This window comes from Berghia stephanieae, chromosome 1 (genome assembly GCF_034508935.2).
Source record: "Berghia stephanieae isolate SIO BIC M18660-M18661 chromosome 1, UCSD_Bste_1.3, whole genome shotgun sequence".
NCBI lineage: Eukaryota > Metazoa > Mollusca > Gastropoda > Nudibranchia > Aeolidiidae > Berghia > Berghia stephanieae.
Genome location: NC_088360.1, coordinates 14,072,284 through 14,090,301, shown reverse-complemented (window position 1 = coordinate 14,090,301; position 18,018 = coordinate 14,072,284). Strand labels below are relative to the sequence as shown.

General features: G+C 34.3%; 1 protein-coding gene across 1 annotated transcript; it reads right to left on the bottom strand.

Moving 5' to 3' along the window:
• Nucleotides 1–3,087: 3,087 nt before the first annotated feature.
• On the bottom strand, nt 3,088–16,862 carry LOC144968605 (zinc finger FYVE domain-containing protein 21-like). Its single transcript, XM_078907113.1, has 7 exons — nt 16,730–16,862; nt 12,639–12,695; nt 12,013–12,181; nt 11,678–11,768; nt 9,940–10,037; nt 7,573–7,706; nt 3,088–6,678 (listed from the first exon to the last, which is right to left on the bottom strand). Exons 1-7 carry the CDS (start codon nt 16,847–16,849, stop codon nt 6,628–6,630), a joined length of 720 nt encoding a protein of 239 aa, XP_078763239.1. The 5' UTR covers nt 16,850–16,862; the 3' UTR covers nt 3,088–6,627.
• Between the last annotated feature and the right edge of the window lie 1,156 nt (nt 16,863–18,018).

Here is an 18,018-nt window from a genome sequence, read left to right as displayed (position 1 = left end):
ATGTAGACAAATGAATATTGCCCTAAATAAAGAAAAACTTGATCTCTGCAAAAACAAAATTTCATTTATTGGCCACATCATTTCCACTGATGGTCTACAACCTGACCCTGAAAAAGTGAAAGCCATTCTGGAAATGTCACCCCCTGATAGTGTAAAAGGAGTACAACGACTCGTCGGTTTCATTAACTATCTGGCAAAATTTCTGCCCAATCTTTCAACAGTAATCCAACCAATTCGTCAATTACTGCAAAAGAACATTAATTTTCAGTGGGGTACTGCTCAAAAAACTGCTTTCGAAACTATCAAACGCTTGATTACGAATGCACCTGTCCTTGGTTATTTCTCCTCGCAGAAAAGCATCGTAATCCAATGTGACTCATCTGAGCATGGTCTTGGTGCTGCACTCCTCCAAAATGACCGACCAATCGCTTATGCCTCTCGCGCTCTCACAGATACAGAAAAGCGTTACTCCCAGATCGAGAAAGAAACACTTGCCATTATTTTTTCGTTAAAGAAATTCCACCAATACATCTTTGGTAAAAAGGTACTTATACACTCTGACCACAAACCCCTTGAATCAATCATCAAAAAACCTCTTTCTTCAATGCCTCGCCGACTTCAAGGCATGATGCTCAGGATCCTTGAACACAACGTTGAAATTGCATATAAGAAAGGCTCCACAATGTTCCTTGCTGACACACTCTCTAGATCTCACCTATCCCATAATTCTGGTTACAAAGAATTCGAACAAATTAATTATGCACATGAAGCTTCAGTTAGACCTGAACGCCTAATAAAATTTCAACAAGAAACTGATCTAGATCCAAACCTAGCTCTCTTAAAAACCTTCATTCAAAATGGTTGGCCAAATAATTCAGACATTCCACAACCTCTAAAACCATACTTTAACTTCAAACATGCCCTCTCAATCTCTGATGGCATCATCTTCAAAGACCATCAACTAGTTGTACCAACTACCTGCAGGAAAGAAATGAAAGAAGCACTCCATTCCTCTCATCGTGCCACTGATGCTTGTTTGAGAAGAGCTCGGGAAACCCTTTTTTGGCCGTCAATGAACTCCGAAATAAAGGACTTCATAAATAATTGCAAAGGATGTCAAATCTATGCCCAAAGAAACCCAAGAGAACCATTAATTCCTCACGAAATTGCAACTTATGCTTGGGAAAAGATTGGATTGGACATTTTTTACTTCTCCAACAAAACGTACATAGTACTTGTTGATTATCTTACTGATTTCTTTGAAATCGAGAAACTGGAAAATGAAGCATCAGATACAGTAATAAAGACTCTGAAAACTCAGTTTGCTCGCTACGGTATCCCAAATACAGTTATCTCTGACAATGGACCCTGTTTCTCTTCACAAACGTTTAAGGAATTCTCCATGGCTTATGATTTCAATCACCAGTTCAGTTCTCCGTACCATCCTCAATCAAACGGAAAAGCTGAAAACGCAGTAAAGCAAGCCAAAACTTTATTGAGAAAATCCCTTGAAACCAGATCTGATCCGTTCTTAGGACTTCTTGAAGTAAGAAACACTCCTGACTCAACAACTGGTTTAAGTCCTGCCCAAAAATTCCTCTGCAGAAAACTCAGATCGGTTGTTCCATCAACACAACGTTCTCTCCAACAAAGAACCTCCAATTACCCTACAATCATCCAACAAAAACAATCTCATGCGGAAAAACAAAAACATTATTATGATCGACAAACTAAGTCCCTCCCCACTTTCAAATCAGACACCAAAGTCTTCATTCAACCCATCAATCTTCGAGATCGTAAATGGACACCCGGTATTATTATTAAAACGATTGATCCTGTATCCCAATCATACCTGGTCAAAACACCCCATGGAACTGTTGTTCGAAACTGCACTCAACTCAGAATTAGACATATGAATATGAACGATGTTAATGAGACCATGTCTGATATTGATTACCCTTTAGGCTCAAACTCTACCACACACACTCCTCAAAACACCACTACCACCAACCACAACCCACCTCCCATTGCCTTGACTTCTTCGACCGCTCAAACCCGAACACCTACCAACCTGAGAATCTCACCATCCAAAATCCCCATTCGTACCTCTTCTCGTGGTAGAAGCATTAAAACCCCGATGCATTATTCCCCATAATTTTTTTTTCTCATTTCAATTTTCAGATGCTATACTATATTATATATGTACAACTAGACGTAAATGATACATCCTTTTCTCATCTTCATGATTCATATTCCATTCTAACAACATTTCTTTAACTTTAACCAATCAGTACCTACTTTAAATCTCATATATATGATTTCCTTTTGTTGTACATTCAATTTCTTAAGTGTAAAACAGTAACCTTATTTTTGATTTCTTTTATTAAATAAGAATTATAATATTAGGTCATAATCCTGATATTCATTTCTATGATTTGTTTCCAAGTTTCAAAATAACATTTTACTTTAATTTTAATCCTAATTTGTCTCAAGCTCAGCTATTCCTATAATGACAACTTTACCACTTATAACAGATTTTAAGTTGTAAACCATCCTATATCTAAATGTTGGTTAAAGATAATCCACTTCTATCCACTTAAATCATTGTCCCCAACTTGAACTCAATTAGATTTGTTTTAATATCCTAAATTTCGTTTCATTCATTTCAAACCCAAAAGGGAAAGGGTGTAACTATAACTAATGTTGCTCATAACATACTCCTTTCATATGTATCTAATCACTTCATTATCATTGTTACTCTCAGTATGTTTGGATTCACTACACCCTCTTCCTGTTCTACCCTTCGATATTAAAGTCAGTCTGCTAGCTTGACAACTCTGCGTCCAGTGTCTTATATTTCTAACTTAAGAAGCCTTATTCACACCCGCTATGGGAGGTCAGGATCCCCACCCAGGAATGCAAGTTGGAAAACAATATAGGGGGATAGAAGACACAATAAGTACCTCCCTGCCCACTACGGGAGGTAGGAACCCCACCCAGGATGACAAATAGAGAGTGAACAGTTTTATTCAATATAACCAGCGTGATCAAATTTTTAAAGTTACATTATCTTTGAGAACTACTGAGGACAGCTCGTTGTTCTTTTAATGGTCATTGTCATACTTTGCAAAGTTATATTTTTGGAAGAAGCAGAATTGTTTATCACAACGACTTTGCATTCCCAAATTGAATTATCATTATATGTCACTGACCCGCCCACAATGTTCCTGTTCAGTGAGCAAGAAATTTGAGGGAAAATTATATTTTAATTACAGAGCTGAAATTTTAGAAATTGACGAGTATTTAGGGAGTTTTGTGGCAAGCAATATCAAATCTAAACAAAGCTGAATTTTTTGTACTTTCATGAGTATTTTGAGGGCTTTTGCATCGAGGAATATAATTATCTTGCACACATATATCATTTTTCAATATGACAAGTCCTGACAAGAACAAAAATCTTTAGAACACAACAAACCATATCGCATGATTATCTAAAATTATGTCATGGCGATAATTACAGAATTGGTATGGAGATGTTTGTTTTGTTTTTAAAGCTTTTATGGAGCTGCAACACATTTAGGTCAAATAAGCACCAGTAAAAAAGGAAGAAAATGGTATAGTAAAAAGTTCCAGAATTAAAATTAAAGCACCCAAGAAAAGGTGAAACAGAGGGGAATTGGTTCAAATAGGAAACAGATGTAGATTCCAAGAGCACACAATCAAAGTAGTTTTTAGGATCACCTAAAAGTGTCATCCATACAGTACAGGTCCCCACTAAGAGGAACACACTCAAATGTTTACAAATCATATATAATATATAAACAAAACAAACACAGTGCATAACAGAGAGATGATTTACAAGACAAAAAATATCATCTCCCAAAACTCTTAACTATACACTTGACTGTTTCCCTCCCAGCTGGGGTATCTGGCCAGGGCCATGACAAGACCAAATAATCTCATCTCAAGACAAAGACAGAAAGCATGTTGGAAAACAGATATAAGGGGATAGAAGACACAGCGTGACTTCCTGCCCATCATGGGAGGTCAAAGACCCCCCCAGTCACTTTATCTTTATAAGAGATGCTTATGTATATGTCAAACTTTTTTTCTCTCGCATATCTATGTGTTTGGTTAAAGAGTGAATTTGATGATCATCCACTAAATGTCATGAATACACGAGCAATTGAATACATGATAGTCCTAAATTACACACACAAAGATTATCTCATCAACGATAATTTATAAGGCACTAATCAGCAACAAACATTTATAAATTTCCCAATAATAATATATTATGATGATGATGATGTTAATGATATTAATAATAATAATAATTATAATAATAAATAATAATTTAATAACGATATCTGTATTGATAATGATATAAACAATTTTGAAGACCTTTTATAAAACATTATATTATTATTGTTATGACAACAAAAAATCAACACACATTTAAGTTGTACTAATGTAGTTGTCTTGGTATATGAAGCAAGAAAAGGCAGTAACACTTGCTCGATGACCTCTGAATATGAGGTTAGCCTATTGATGACTATTATCTGCCAGATTTAATATCAGCCCCAGCTACCCTACCACACTGCTGGAGTGACAGGAAAGTCAGAAAATATTCTGACATAATAACAAAAGATCACACTGAGTCCATTTTCTTGTGTGTCGATATTCTAACAATTATGCCACTAAATGTTCAACATATCTTTTGATAAATTCTTAAATCAACAATAGTTATGAAAATAATAGTTTAAAAAATTGCACCATAAAAATGAATTTTTAAAGGGAAAAAAAAGCAAACTTTAAAGCAATGTTGAACACAATTTAGTTATGATAACAATGGTAATAATAATAACTGAAAAAGATGTCAATGGCGATGATGACACATGTCAATATTATCTTGACAAATAATTGTTATGATATCACAATTCTTAAATATAAATATCAACCCCACATAATCACAACAGGCAAATCGAAATGAGACAAGCCTCACAAAATTCAAGTTATTATTGAAAATGAGGCAGCAAAACAAAGTATAAAGAATATTACATATTGCGTACATTTATACAGTCCCAGCAGGTAAAAAATAATTAAGCCTGAAAAGCAAGTTTAGACACATTGCCAAAGTCACAGACCATACGAAAAAAAAAATCATAAAAAAACCAACAAAATCTGACATAGCTGAAAAAAAAAAGACAATGTTTTCATTACTATTGAAGTGACAATTATCCCTATTTAAATGTTTGACAGTGCAAGTTTGCAGTTATCAAAGAAAATTTTAATTTTAAGTGTACCGAAAAGTCGTAGATGATTAAAACAAAAATGGAAAGTTAATGGACTAAAGAAGAAAATGAACAGAAAAATAAAATACAAATTCTTATATATTTTTTTTAATTATCTCGAATTTCAATGAAAAAAAAAAAGACCAAAAAAAAAAAGAACCAAATTTTGGATGACTAGACAATCAACATTCCCATTTATAATGATAATAATAATAATAATAATAATAATAATAATAATAATAATAATAATAATAATAATAATAATAATAGTAATAATTCTGGGAAAAGACACATTAACACTTTGGCAATTTTCAAGGCAGTATTTTCTTTTTTTCTCATCAAATACATAAACTGACTGATTAAAACTGAGAATTTTCAATGTAGTGACACTGATTGTGTTCCTCCTACACTTAAACCCCAATAACTTAACAGACTTAATAACTTAAATCATAATCTCATTAGTCGTATGAGTTGGAAAAGTCTTTCCGAGCCTTGGAGCCCACAGAAATATTAAATCATTTGCTCTGGACAGTAACAAATCTTGTGATGCTTTGCAATTTTTTAAGGTTCAATTTAAAGCTCGAAAACCAATCACTCAACTATTAAAAACCTGAAGAAATAAAGAATCTTAATGTCTTGGATTATTTCTTGGTGGTCTATTATGTATTAATTGAGTATTGGACTCCACTGTCACGCATATTTCCCTTAAATCTTTAATTCAATAGAAAAATGATTTACAAAACTGACTACATTAGCCTTATTTCCTCACTCATTCACCAGTACTGATGTCTTCCAAGTACATTTTAGACTTAGATAAAAACTAGACCCTAAAAATGTTTATCTCTTCATTCATTTGACACATCACTCATATTATCATAATATTCACTTGAGAATGTCTATGTTAAAAATCTGTCTATACATGCTTTATAAGAAGTGATAAGCAGATTCTGATGGATTTAACTCAAATAAAATATTCGTCCTCTGCCGCATAAAAGATAACATGTTTTTGATTTTAAAAGTTGAGTTAACGGGTTTGTTTGAGTTAATTTATCATACATTTGGAAATAATATAGAAATAACTTTTGTTCCCGGCAACAGAGAATTGTAAAGATTGGCAGTCTTCTTCACTTAAACTTAAATCAAAGACAAATAGGGATATTTGCCATTGAATCAAATAGAATTACATGAGTAAATAAAACATCATTTTAGGTATTATTATGTAACATTTTTGGTTCTACACTGATGAACAAGCTATTTTGACTTGGAATATCAAACATAAAAGATATTTTATAGTTGTTATGTACAGATGGAAAACTTTTGCCCGGCTCCTCGATTATCCTTGATCTTGACTGTTTGCTCTTGATTCATGAATCATCTTGAAAGCCTAATTTAGAGATAGAACAAATGTGTAATTTTTTGTAAAGCGATTACAGAATGAAAATATTTTCTATCACCAAAAACATTTTTAAAATAATCTTTTTTCAAAAAAATTATTCCCAGAAAAAAATAAACTGTGTCATTTTCTTTTCTCAATGCTATTCAATTGAAAACCAAAAGTGACTTTTGAGAGAAATCATTCATTAAAAAGAAATGTTATGTCTAAATAATTCGACATTGAAGGAATGTGTACTTCAAAAATAAATGTGAAAAGAGAATTCACATCATTAAAATCCTTATTTTTTGTCGAGAGGAGAGACATTTAACTAACTCAGATCGATTCTAATTTGTGCTCCGACAGATTTATCCTCTGGTTGGACCTCAGCATTGAGCCAATTTGAAGCAATGGGTCACATAACTGGAATTGGTATCAGTGGGCAAATTAAACAATCTTTTTTTTTAAAATGGGCTCTGAAGATTTCTTAGGAGAACTTGAGGCAAAGAATGATGGAAATTCCACTAGATAAGTGGTGCCAAGTTACCTTCCTTTAAAAAAAAAAATTAATACACCTTTACAAGTCTATATTTAAGTATAAGTGGCTCTTGCATAATATGTTTGCATTATTTGATTGACAAACTTTAGGTTTTATATGATTTTTTGCATATGCACGAGAGTGACTTACTGTGTGTGAGCCACCAACTGTAACAGGATCTCTTTACGTGATCATTCACCACTTTTCCAATGTTTACCAGCCAATACAAGAACTGACTGATTCAGATAATCCATGTAAAATGGGAGTTGATTAGTTCTGATTTGTGCAGAACAAACCAAATCATGTTACCTAAAAAAATTTTAAAAACCTGAATAAGTGAAATGAGTCTTCTCATTTTTCATTGTTACCTTTTGCATAGCGGCTACCCAACTCATGGCCTGTTTGGTATTATTAGTCCCTTCTTCCACACTCATCTTGATGCAAACATTATTACCCACAGCATTAAAGTAGTGGATGGCAATCCCTTTGCCAATGTGATTACCTGACAAGCAAAAACATGTAGAGTAAATATCATGCTTCATACAAATATAATATCAATATATAATACCTATAACAAATTGAAGAGAGAGATGGTGTTCTACAGTGTTTTTACAGGTTGATATCATCCAATGTAAAAAGTACAACAGGAAATAGAAGATTTGCAAAGTCAATCCTGAAGGAGATTTTTTAAAGTTTTTTTTTTTTTTTAAGGGATTTACGTCGCTTGCAACACATTAAGGCCATATCAGCACCAGTAAAAAAAGAAAATGGGATAGCAAAAAGTTCTAGAATTACAATTATAGCACAAAAGAAAAGGTGAGACAAAGGGGAATTGGTTCAAACAGGGAACAAATGTAGATTCCAAGAGCACACCGTCAAAGTACTTAGTTTGAGATCACCTAAAAGTCTCAGCCAGACACAAGCACAGGTCCCAACTAAGAGGAATACACTCAAATGTTTACATCATATAATATAATAGGTAAACTAAACATAATACAATGCATAACAGAGAGATGATTTACAAGGAAAAAAATATCATCTCCCAAAACTATAACTATACATTCGACTGTTTCCCTCCCAGCCAAGGGACTCCGGCCAGGGTCAGGACAAAACTAAGTAATCTCATTCCAAGACAACGACAATTGGAAAACGAGTATGGTGGGATAGAAGACACAGCATGCACCTCCCTACCCACTATGGGAGGTCAGGATTCCCACCCAGAATCCTGAAGGAGACAATGATGATGATTTAATAATAATAATAATAATAATAATAATAATAATAATAATAATAATAATAATAATAATAATAATAATAATAGTAATACTAATTATAATAAAATGAATATGTATAATGATAATATAATAATATTAATAGTAATGATAATAAATAATAATATTAATAGTAATGATAATAAATAATAATAATAATAATAATAATAATAATAATAATAATAATAATAATAATAATAATAATAATAATAATAATATAATAACAATAATAATAATAATAATTTTTAATAAATCACGGTAAAAAAAAAGTTTACTATAAAATAGATAAAGAATAAAATAAGTGACAAATTTCCCTTTATTTGTCAGACGAGAGGTATTTTTCTCTGTGGTCACTTTCACAGAGACCCAAAATAACCCCAGTATCAGCCACTGTGCAGCCCAAGAAAAAGAGCAACAGGGGTAAAGTTTATTGCATAAGTACAAGGGAAAAATTAATAGATGCCAAAAGCAGAGCTCAAACTGAGTCCTCAAGTAATAGTATGATCTTGTACTTACACATCTTGTCCTATTATCGTACTATCTTAACATTTGATTCAACTTATAAATTTCGATAATGTTCCATGAAAAATTGTAAGCAGTCTTTATTAATTAAAGTTATAACAATTCATGATAATATACTGATGGTTTCCATATTAACAATTTTATAATGGATGAACTAGGAAGAAAAGAAAAAAAAACAACTTTGACTAGGAATCAAGCCTACACAGTTGTTCGACACTTTACAGAGGATCACACTGGGAAAGCAGATTATGACTTTTATCTTCAATCTACATTTGACTTTGATTCTATATAACTCTCTACAGTTTAGCATGAAAGAAAATCGAACACATTTTGTTTGACTCCCCATTCAGGTGAACATAAGAGAGTCAATCTTCACTCACAGCAAAATCAACCATGAAATAGAATCATCCTCCCATTCAAGTGAACATAAGAGAGTCAAACTTCACTCACAGCAAAATCAACCATGAAATAGAATCATCCTCCCATTCAGGTGAACATAAGAGAGTCAATCTTCACTCACAGCAAAATCAACCATGAAATAGAATCATCCCCCCATTCAGGTGAACATAAGAGAGTCAATCTTCACTCACAGCAAAATCAACCATGAAATAGAATCATCAGACAGTCTTTAAAATGTGATTATTTAAGTACATTTGCATTAATAAAGTGATGAGATCACAATACCTGATAAACTGACCAATGACATCTACTAACGCTACTTAGGTGTAAATTATCTACAGAAAAGGCTTCCTTTAAAAATCATCATCTCTGTTGATACCAAAACGTAACTTGATTTACGAAAATAAATTTTCAATCAGTCCACCCCCACCCCCTAAACCTATAGCAAAGAAGTTTGACTGGGCAAATTTTTTAAAATGAAACTATGAAAAGTTTCAGATAAATTAAATTTTAAACAAAATAATTTATAAAAGCTGCAAGAACCTTGTTGATCCATTTTGACAGCGGCAATCTGAACAGCTTGAATCTTGTTTAAAGGGATTTTCTCCTGGCCTTCTATGTTACCTTCAAATTGAATAAACCTGATGGGAAGATAAGTAATATACTCGTAGAATGGAGTTATGAAGAGTTATCAAAAAATTATAAAATGTGAGTGACATCAAATTTCATGCTATTGAGCACAGGTGTAGAAATATGACACAAAGGTTTTTATTTTTTCCAGGGAATTACCACTTAGCAGCCTGAGCTTTAATGATGGAAAACCTTTGACTCAACAAAACCAGCAGAAAATTTCAGAAAAATCCCCAAATCCCGGAACTCCTCGGATCTGCAGAAGATTATTATCATTGATAGTTACAATATTATCTTATCAGGAGTACCACAAGGAATCAGTACTTGGCTTTTATGGTTTTTGATATTCATAAATAACCTTGTCTCCACAAACAAGGCTTAAACTTAAATTGTATGCAGGCGATAGCCTTCTTTTCAAGAAAATAGATGGTAGTGTAGATGCATATGAACTCCAGAAAGATCTTGATTTCCTTCCCTCCAGATGTGGTCAGATACATGGCACATGAAGTTCCATCCATCAAAATGCTATGTCATGTCAAAATCAAAAAAGAAAGAGCCTTATACTCACAATTACATGATGCATGATCACCCTTTACATTATGTCAACCCGGAGTCCATCTCAATAAGAAACTAAAGTGGCAAACCCATATAGAAGATATCACAGCAAAAGCAAAGAGAATGCTGGGGTTTCTCAAAAGGAACACAAAACAATGCCCACAAAGAATTAAACCCAGGCATACACAGCGCTTATCAGGTCAATATTAGAATAAGCCAGCGTTGTGTGGGACCCCTACACAAAAAAGGACATAGACAAGATTGGAAAAGTACAGAGAGCAGCTGCCAGAATTGCAACCGGATGCATATCCAGAGACCCTGGTTGTGTCATGTCCTCTTCCAGTCAAATGAATGAAAACCATTGAAAAACCAGTGCAAGATATCCCCTATTATTATTTTACACAAAACCATCAATGACCCAAAAGCATCCACCTTGACCCCAAACTACATTAAAAGCAAATCAGATAGATACACTACACGTAGATACAATGCATTATAATACATACAATCATTTGCAAGAACAGACAAAAACACAGCCTTTTCCCACAAACAATAAATGACTGGAATGTCCTGCCATCGGACATAATGGACGTTGAATACTTGGAAACTTTCAAAACTTTTTGAATACACTCATTCGTCAAAGTAATCTGTCACTGTTCCCTGTTTTGATTGGACTTAACTGAAAATTTGCAGTGATGGGACCGTGGGGCCTTTTGCTAATACAAACCATTGCAGAGTGAAGAATTTGAACATTTACCCAATCTGCAAATTACTTTCTGTGCTCAGAAACCATTTTGGAAACTCTGACCAGCCGTATCATGATGCTGTGTTCAACTAGATGCTCTACACCCTCCAGATTGTTACCATCTCATTGATGCAGTGCCATCGTTAGATCTTGGACCATAGTCTATTGGCAGAAAATGTCTCTCCTTACTGGCAGCGAACCTTGATAGCTTTATTCATAGTTCAGAGGAAATGAGGTTCCTGCCCAGAGAAATCCAATTCTTCCCTGGGTAATTCCACTTACTACTTACCTAGGCATAGACAGCATCAAATTAAATTTTTCAAAATATTGATAATATTCTATCATCCTTACCTGTGATCAGGTGATAGCAAGCATTTAAATGACTTAGTATCAATTGTTGAGTTACTGTTGTTGTCTTCAGTGTGCAAACAGAACTGTCCACCTGAAATAAATGTTTTACCAATATCATGAGTAAGAAAAGTATCAACAGTCATATCTGGGGATGTGAATCATTGTCTCTGTTGGTTTTAAAGAGTGTTACTTTTTTCTTTGCAAATTATTCAATTCCTTCATGACTTTGTAGTTTTAAGATTTAAAGAAAAAAAATATGAAATCAAGATGCGTTTATGAAATAACTTTACTGCAATGAGAACGAGAATTTATTTTTAAAATTTTAACACAATTACCAGCTGTGAGAGTCTTCAGATGTTTGTCAAAAAATTCATTCTCGCTTTGTGTTATCCGATGGCAGCCACTACAATGCCGTACAGGGTCAATGAAACACATTCTTGGAAGAGCGATGAGATAACCACAACACTTCTTACAAAAGCAATGACCACACCGACGACAATGATGCTAGTGATTGATAAAGATAATAAATGTACATTTGAGATTGTTATTGCAATAAAAACGTCATTGCAGGACATCAATGGAATTTTAATTATAATAATTGCTAAAGAGTAGGTAATAAGAAAGATACATTGCCAAAAAGCATAAATCAATTCACTCAAAGCATATCAAATAAAAAAATCGTATAACTGTTTTTTTAAATTTGGTATGTCAAGAATAAGAAAGATGTTAAGTTAGTATTCATACTTTTTCATACCAGTCAATCTTATTTGTATTGATTTTTAAAATAATATCATTTGTTAAGAGATGTTTCCAATTCAGCAAATTCATTTCTCAAATTGAGTGACTTAGAACTTAAAAAGAGTTTTAAGAGTTCCAAAAAAAACATATATAAACTCAAAAATATTAAAATTCACTATCATATTTAACTGTCATATTCATCTAAGAAAATTATCTTATTTACCTTTCTTTGGAAGAAATCAAACTTTAATTGACAGTCCATATTCTGACAATAGGCACACTGTAAAATAATAAAATTACACCATTAAAATTGAAATTAAAATATATAAAAACTTGAGCATTTTAGCATTTATATAGCGTAATATCCACTAAACGTGCTCAAAGCGATTTTCAAGGGGTCCCTGGTCAACAGCAACATTTAGGATGAGACATTAGGCGAAATTACAATTCATTGCTGACAGAGTCAATGCTGTTAACAGCCAGGTACTCATTTTACACTGTGTATGGTGATAGAATGTGTGTAAAAAGCCTCTTCCATGACTCAACATTGTGCACATAAAAACATTGACCACAAACCTTTAAATCAGAAGAAGACGAAGTAGAAGAAGAAGAAGAAGAAGAAGAAGAAGAAGAAGAAGAAGAAGAAGAAGAAGAAGAAGATGAGGAAGAAGAAGAAGAAGAAGAAGAAGAAGAAGAAGAAGAAGAAGAAGAAGAAGAAGAAGAAGAAGAAGAAGAAGAAGAAGAAGAAGAAGAAGAAGAAGAAGAAGAAGAAGAAGAAGAAGAAGAGAAAATCTAAAAGAATAAGACCGTTCCATTTGACAAGTCTGTATCTGCATCTCAAAAAAAACATTTTATAATATAAAAATAAGGTTATAATAATAATAATAAATAATGAGTGAAATCCAAAGTCTTTTGCTTTTAACATTGATTGATTGCACCTAAAGCCCAAAGTATGTAAATCAATTTGAGACACACTTTTACCACTGTGATTATTGCCAGATATGTCTGTCAATAACAATGAATGATCATTGCAAGACAGTGTCTGTCAATAACGATGGGGCGATTATTGCCAGACAGTGTCTAATAAAATATCAGTAAAAGTATAAAATTACCCATCAATAAATCAGTCGATGGATAGTAGGTTATTATATATACAAATATGCGTCGACATTCATGTGGGTGTCGTGGCCAAATGGGTAAGTCATCTGTCTTAGACAGAGGGCTTGTCGAAATCGACGCTGTGTCTTTGAATCCTGGCTCTGCCACTTTTATTTTGTTTGTTGTTGTCTTCTTTCTACAGAGTTTTGCAAATGATAAATGTCGCCCCCCCCCCCCCCCCCCCCCCCACTTTTTTTTCTTCTTTTAAATCTTTTTTATCTCTCTCTTTTCGTTGCTTTCTATAGAATATTGCAAATTGTAATATTCATCCCAACTTCAATCTCAATAGATGCATACTAAAAAAGTAAATAAATATAAACAAACAAACAAAATTCAGAGGGCGATCAAATGGTCTGAGAGAAAAAAGCGCTCTCCCGTCTCTGAAAATTAGTCGTTGTCCCCTCACTGAACACAACAATGTATTTTCTATTCAAAATGGCGTGTTGTCGAATGGCTTGAAGTAGAATGAGACTGAGATAGTTTGAGAAGGAAAGAAGAGGAGGGATGATTGAAACATTGTGTGTGACTTAGAATTGAGATTTTGAATGTTTCATCTTTTCCTTCAAGTCTGAAACTGGACAAGATCGTGCTTTGTTTTGTTTATGTTACCCCAATCCAATCCATGAAAATTTCCCCATCCACCTTCCCAACTTGATCATTCATCATGAAAAATTCCCTGTCCACCTCTCCAACTTGATCATTCGTTCACATCTTGAAATCTAGCAGCATATCTGTCAGAATACTTTAATGAGAATAGTTCCGTCCCCGTTTATTGTATTATTTACAGTTAGTTTAACATATTCTATAAAGTTCCAGGAATCTCTCTCTCTCTCTCTCTCTCTCTCTCTCTCTCTCTCTCTCTCTCTCTCTCTCTCTCTCTCTCCCTCTCTCTCTCTCTCTCTTTTTTTCTCTCTCTCGTCATATCTCAGTGCTCCTGCAAATACTAGAAATTACCATCAATAAACTACCTCTAATACTACATCATCATTACTATTACTACCACAGAAACCTCCATATCGTTATCAAAACTATAGCAACCACCACCACCTTTACATCATCATCCTCCTCCTTGTCATCATCGCACCACCGACACTACAACCACAACCATCTCATCATTATCATTACTACCACTACCACAGCTACCACACCGTTGTCAAAACTACAGCAACCGCCACCACTATTACATCATCATCATTATCCTTATAGTCATCATCACTACCACTACTACATTATCAACACTACCACTACAATCACAACCACCACATCAACACCACCATCACTACACAACAACAGATAATAATAATTAAAAAAAAAAAAAAGAAGTAATAATAATAATGTAGTTTATTTATATTTTGCGCCCAATCTTCAATACAATAAAGCTCTAGGATCGAAGGCTACTACTGCAAATAACTGAAATGAATGATATCTACTAGTTGCAGGACTACTGCGAATAACGAAAATGACTGCTAGTTACTATTTGCAGTACTACTGCGAATGGAGGAATTCATTATTCGCAGTACTACTGCGAATAGAGGAAATCATTATTCGCAGAGAGGTGGCCTTACCTTTCTTTTGGGAGGCTTTCCAAAACTCCTACATCCCCAGTATTCTTATTTATATAATGGCTGTCATTATCCCCAGACACCTGTCTGGGGATAACGAAAATTATAATGAAATACGAAAATGAAAAGGCTGGGCTTTCATTATCCCCTGACAGGTGTCTGGGGATAATGAAAATTCGTTATCCCCAGACACATATTTGCAACTCCGCTCTTTTAAACAATTATCCACATTCCAGATTATGGAATGTTTCCGAATGCACATAGAAATAAGGAAAGTTAATAAAATATCTATAAAAACATAAAATTAACCAACATTAAATCAGTTGTTACTACATATACACAATATGCGTCGACTTCGAAGTGGGTGTCATGGCCGAATGGTTTAGTCGTCTGCCCTGGAACTTTTACCAGAATCGACGTTGAAGGTTCGAATCCTGGTTCCGCCACTTATTTTTAATTGTTTTTGTTTTTTTAATTCCGTCTTCTTTTTACAGAACGTTGCAAGGGATAAATGGGATTTGAACCCGCAATGTCGATTCTGGTAAAACTTCCAGGGCAGACGACTAAACCATTCGACCATGACACCCACTTCGAAGTCGACGCGTAACAACTAATTTAATGTTGGTTGATTTTATGTTTTTATAGATATTTTATTAACTTTCCTTAATTCTTTTTTTTAACTCTCTCTCTCTCTCTCTCTCTCTCTCTCTATCTATCTCTCTCTCTCTCTCTCTCCATCTCTCTCTTGGTTCCTTTCTAGTTTCTTGCAAATTGTCATATTCGTCCCCACTCCGATCTCAAAAAGTGTCTAAAAAGAATAAATAATTAAAAAGCAAACAAACAGAAATATTCAGAGAGCGACCAAATGGTCAGATAGAGGAGAAAAATCAAAACAATATTTTTTTAAAAAATAAAAACAATTTTTTGAAATTCATGCTCAGAAACGGAACAAAAGGCCAAACAAAAAGGGGAAAAGAACAGACTCGCACAAAAAGACAGGTGTCTGGGGATAACGAATTTTCATTATCCCCAGGCAGGTGTCTGGGGATAATCACCGCGTTATATAATGTTCTATCTAATAGCGGGTTTGTTGGGGGGGGGGGGGGGGCTTTTTTTTTCAAAGTCTCCCCCCTCCCAAACCCCCTATTAGAACAAAAATACTGGGGATGTAGGAGCTTTCGGAAGGCCTCCCTTGTCTAGCACTATAGACTAGATAGAGTCTATTTAGAGTGAGTACAATCTAGACTTTAGATAGATAGATAGAACACTACGAATCCACAGTAGACGTCTACAAAAAGTACAGAGCCAAAACACCCCTTGAGTCTTTAGTAAGATCAGTTTATAAAACATAATGACCATTAAATGAAATAGAATATAATGTCGTGTCGGTTTCTCGGTTTTATTTGCCTTCTGCGTAGCTACAGTCCCAAAGCCACAGCAATTAGAATTAGAGACAAGGCAGTTTTCAGTTGAGTTGTTTTGGGGACGACCAGTCATCATCAGTCTCCCCGTGCCATGACCTACTTTCCTATTTCACCGCTAACTTACAACTCAACGGTGCATAGTTTTTAAAAAATCATTGAATAACTATTACCTCATTATCGGATGTCCATTGAGGCTCTGATAAAGTGAATGGACTTGACACCTTTTCATCAACACACACCATTCTGTATCCACTGTGGGACTTCACAAGTTTCTTCTCGCTCTTCGCCATATTGAGCCGGAAGAGGAATGATAGAAAACAAAACGTAAACACAAGAGGGTAACGCCCCTTTTCAGGCGAGAAATCCCACTGCCCTACATAGGTAGGAGTTTCGGGCCAAGATAATACAAATTGTTATTATAACAATTATAGAGCGTAGTTTAGTGCGTATCATTGATTGAAATGATTGCATATCACTCATTGACAAATGGAAAAATAAACTCCGTTGTCGTCACAACTTTTTGAGATCGATTCTCATATAATACGCTTATCTATCTCTAAAAGTTGGACGTAAATGTAAATATGTAATTATTAGGTATGTTCCATTTCAAAATGCATTCATTGGACCTAGCCACAAATTGTTATGGCTTAGGCCTGAAATTATACTTTATATCTTTTTGTCCATGTCTTGGGCTTGGACAATCGGGATTGAATTTTTGCCCCGGCCGTGGCTTGGTTTCGTTATCAAGAGGAGGTTGTCATCTCTCTCTCTCTCTCTCTCTCTCTCTCTCTCTCTCTCTCTCTCTCTCTCTCTGTGTGTGTGTGTGTGTGTGTGTGTGTGTGTTTTCTTTTGGTTGTTTTTTTTAAGGGAGTGGTTGGTTGCATTTTCTTGGACGATAAGCGCAACTAAACTCTTGATCTTATTCTCTTTTGTCATTTCCAGGACCTACTATATTTTTAACAAGCACTGAAATTACGTAGATTAATATGGTTTCAGGGACCATGAAAGGTCTAAAACTAAATCAATCTAAACTTTAAAAACTTTCTCAAATGTTAGCTTGCTCACGCAATGTGGTCGAAATAGGTTGACCAATGTTATTGCAAAGGAGATGCTCAATGAAATATACTTTGGTGTAATGATTCAGCCAATCTACCGAAGTTGTCATAATTTGCAAATTGATGATGCTCGAGACGAGATAGGGATTTTACACATTTGCTCCAGGAGGCATATCATACCATTGTGAAATTCTGCACAAATATACCGCGTATTTCTATAGTTTCAACACACTTTTGCGCTTTACAGTGATTCATTTTTTGTCCTGTAGGACATGCGGAACAAAGTTTCATTTTCATACAGTACAAATCCTGATAAGGACCAGTTTTGTACTGGTAATTTTTCAATAGTCACATACTTATTAACACCTCAGTCGAGGAGCTGATACACATTAATGTAACTTACT

Bases quoted from the DNA above. Each gene is read 5' to 3' on its own strand.
- LOC144968605 (XM_078907113.1), bottom strand. From the start codon at position 16,849: ATGGCGAAGAGCGAGAAGAAACTTGTGAAGTCCCACAGTGGATACAGA. The intron at 12,182-12,638 runs GTAAATAAGATA...ATCAATCACTAG, and splicing joins TTGATTTCTTCCAAAGAAAG to CATCATTGTCGTCGGTGTGG. The intron at 11,769-12,012 runs GTAATTGTGTTA...CATTTATTTCAG, and splicing joins TCTGAAGACTCTCACAGCTG to GTGGACAGTTCTGTTTGCAC.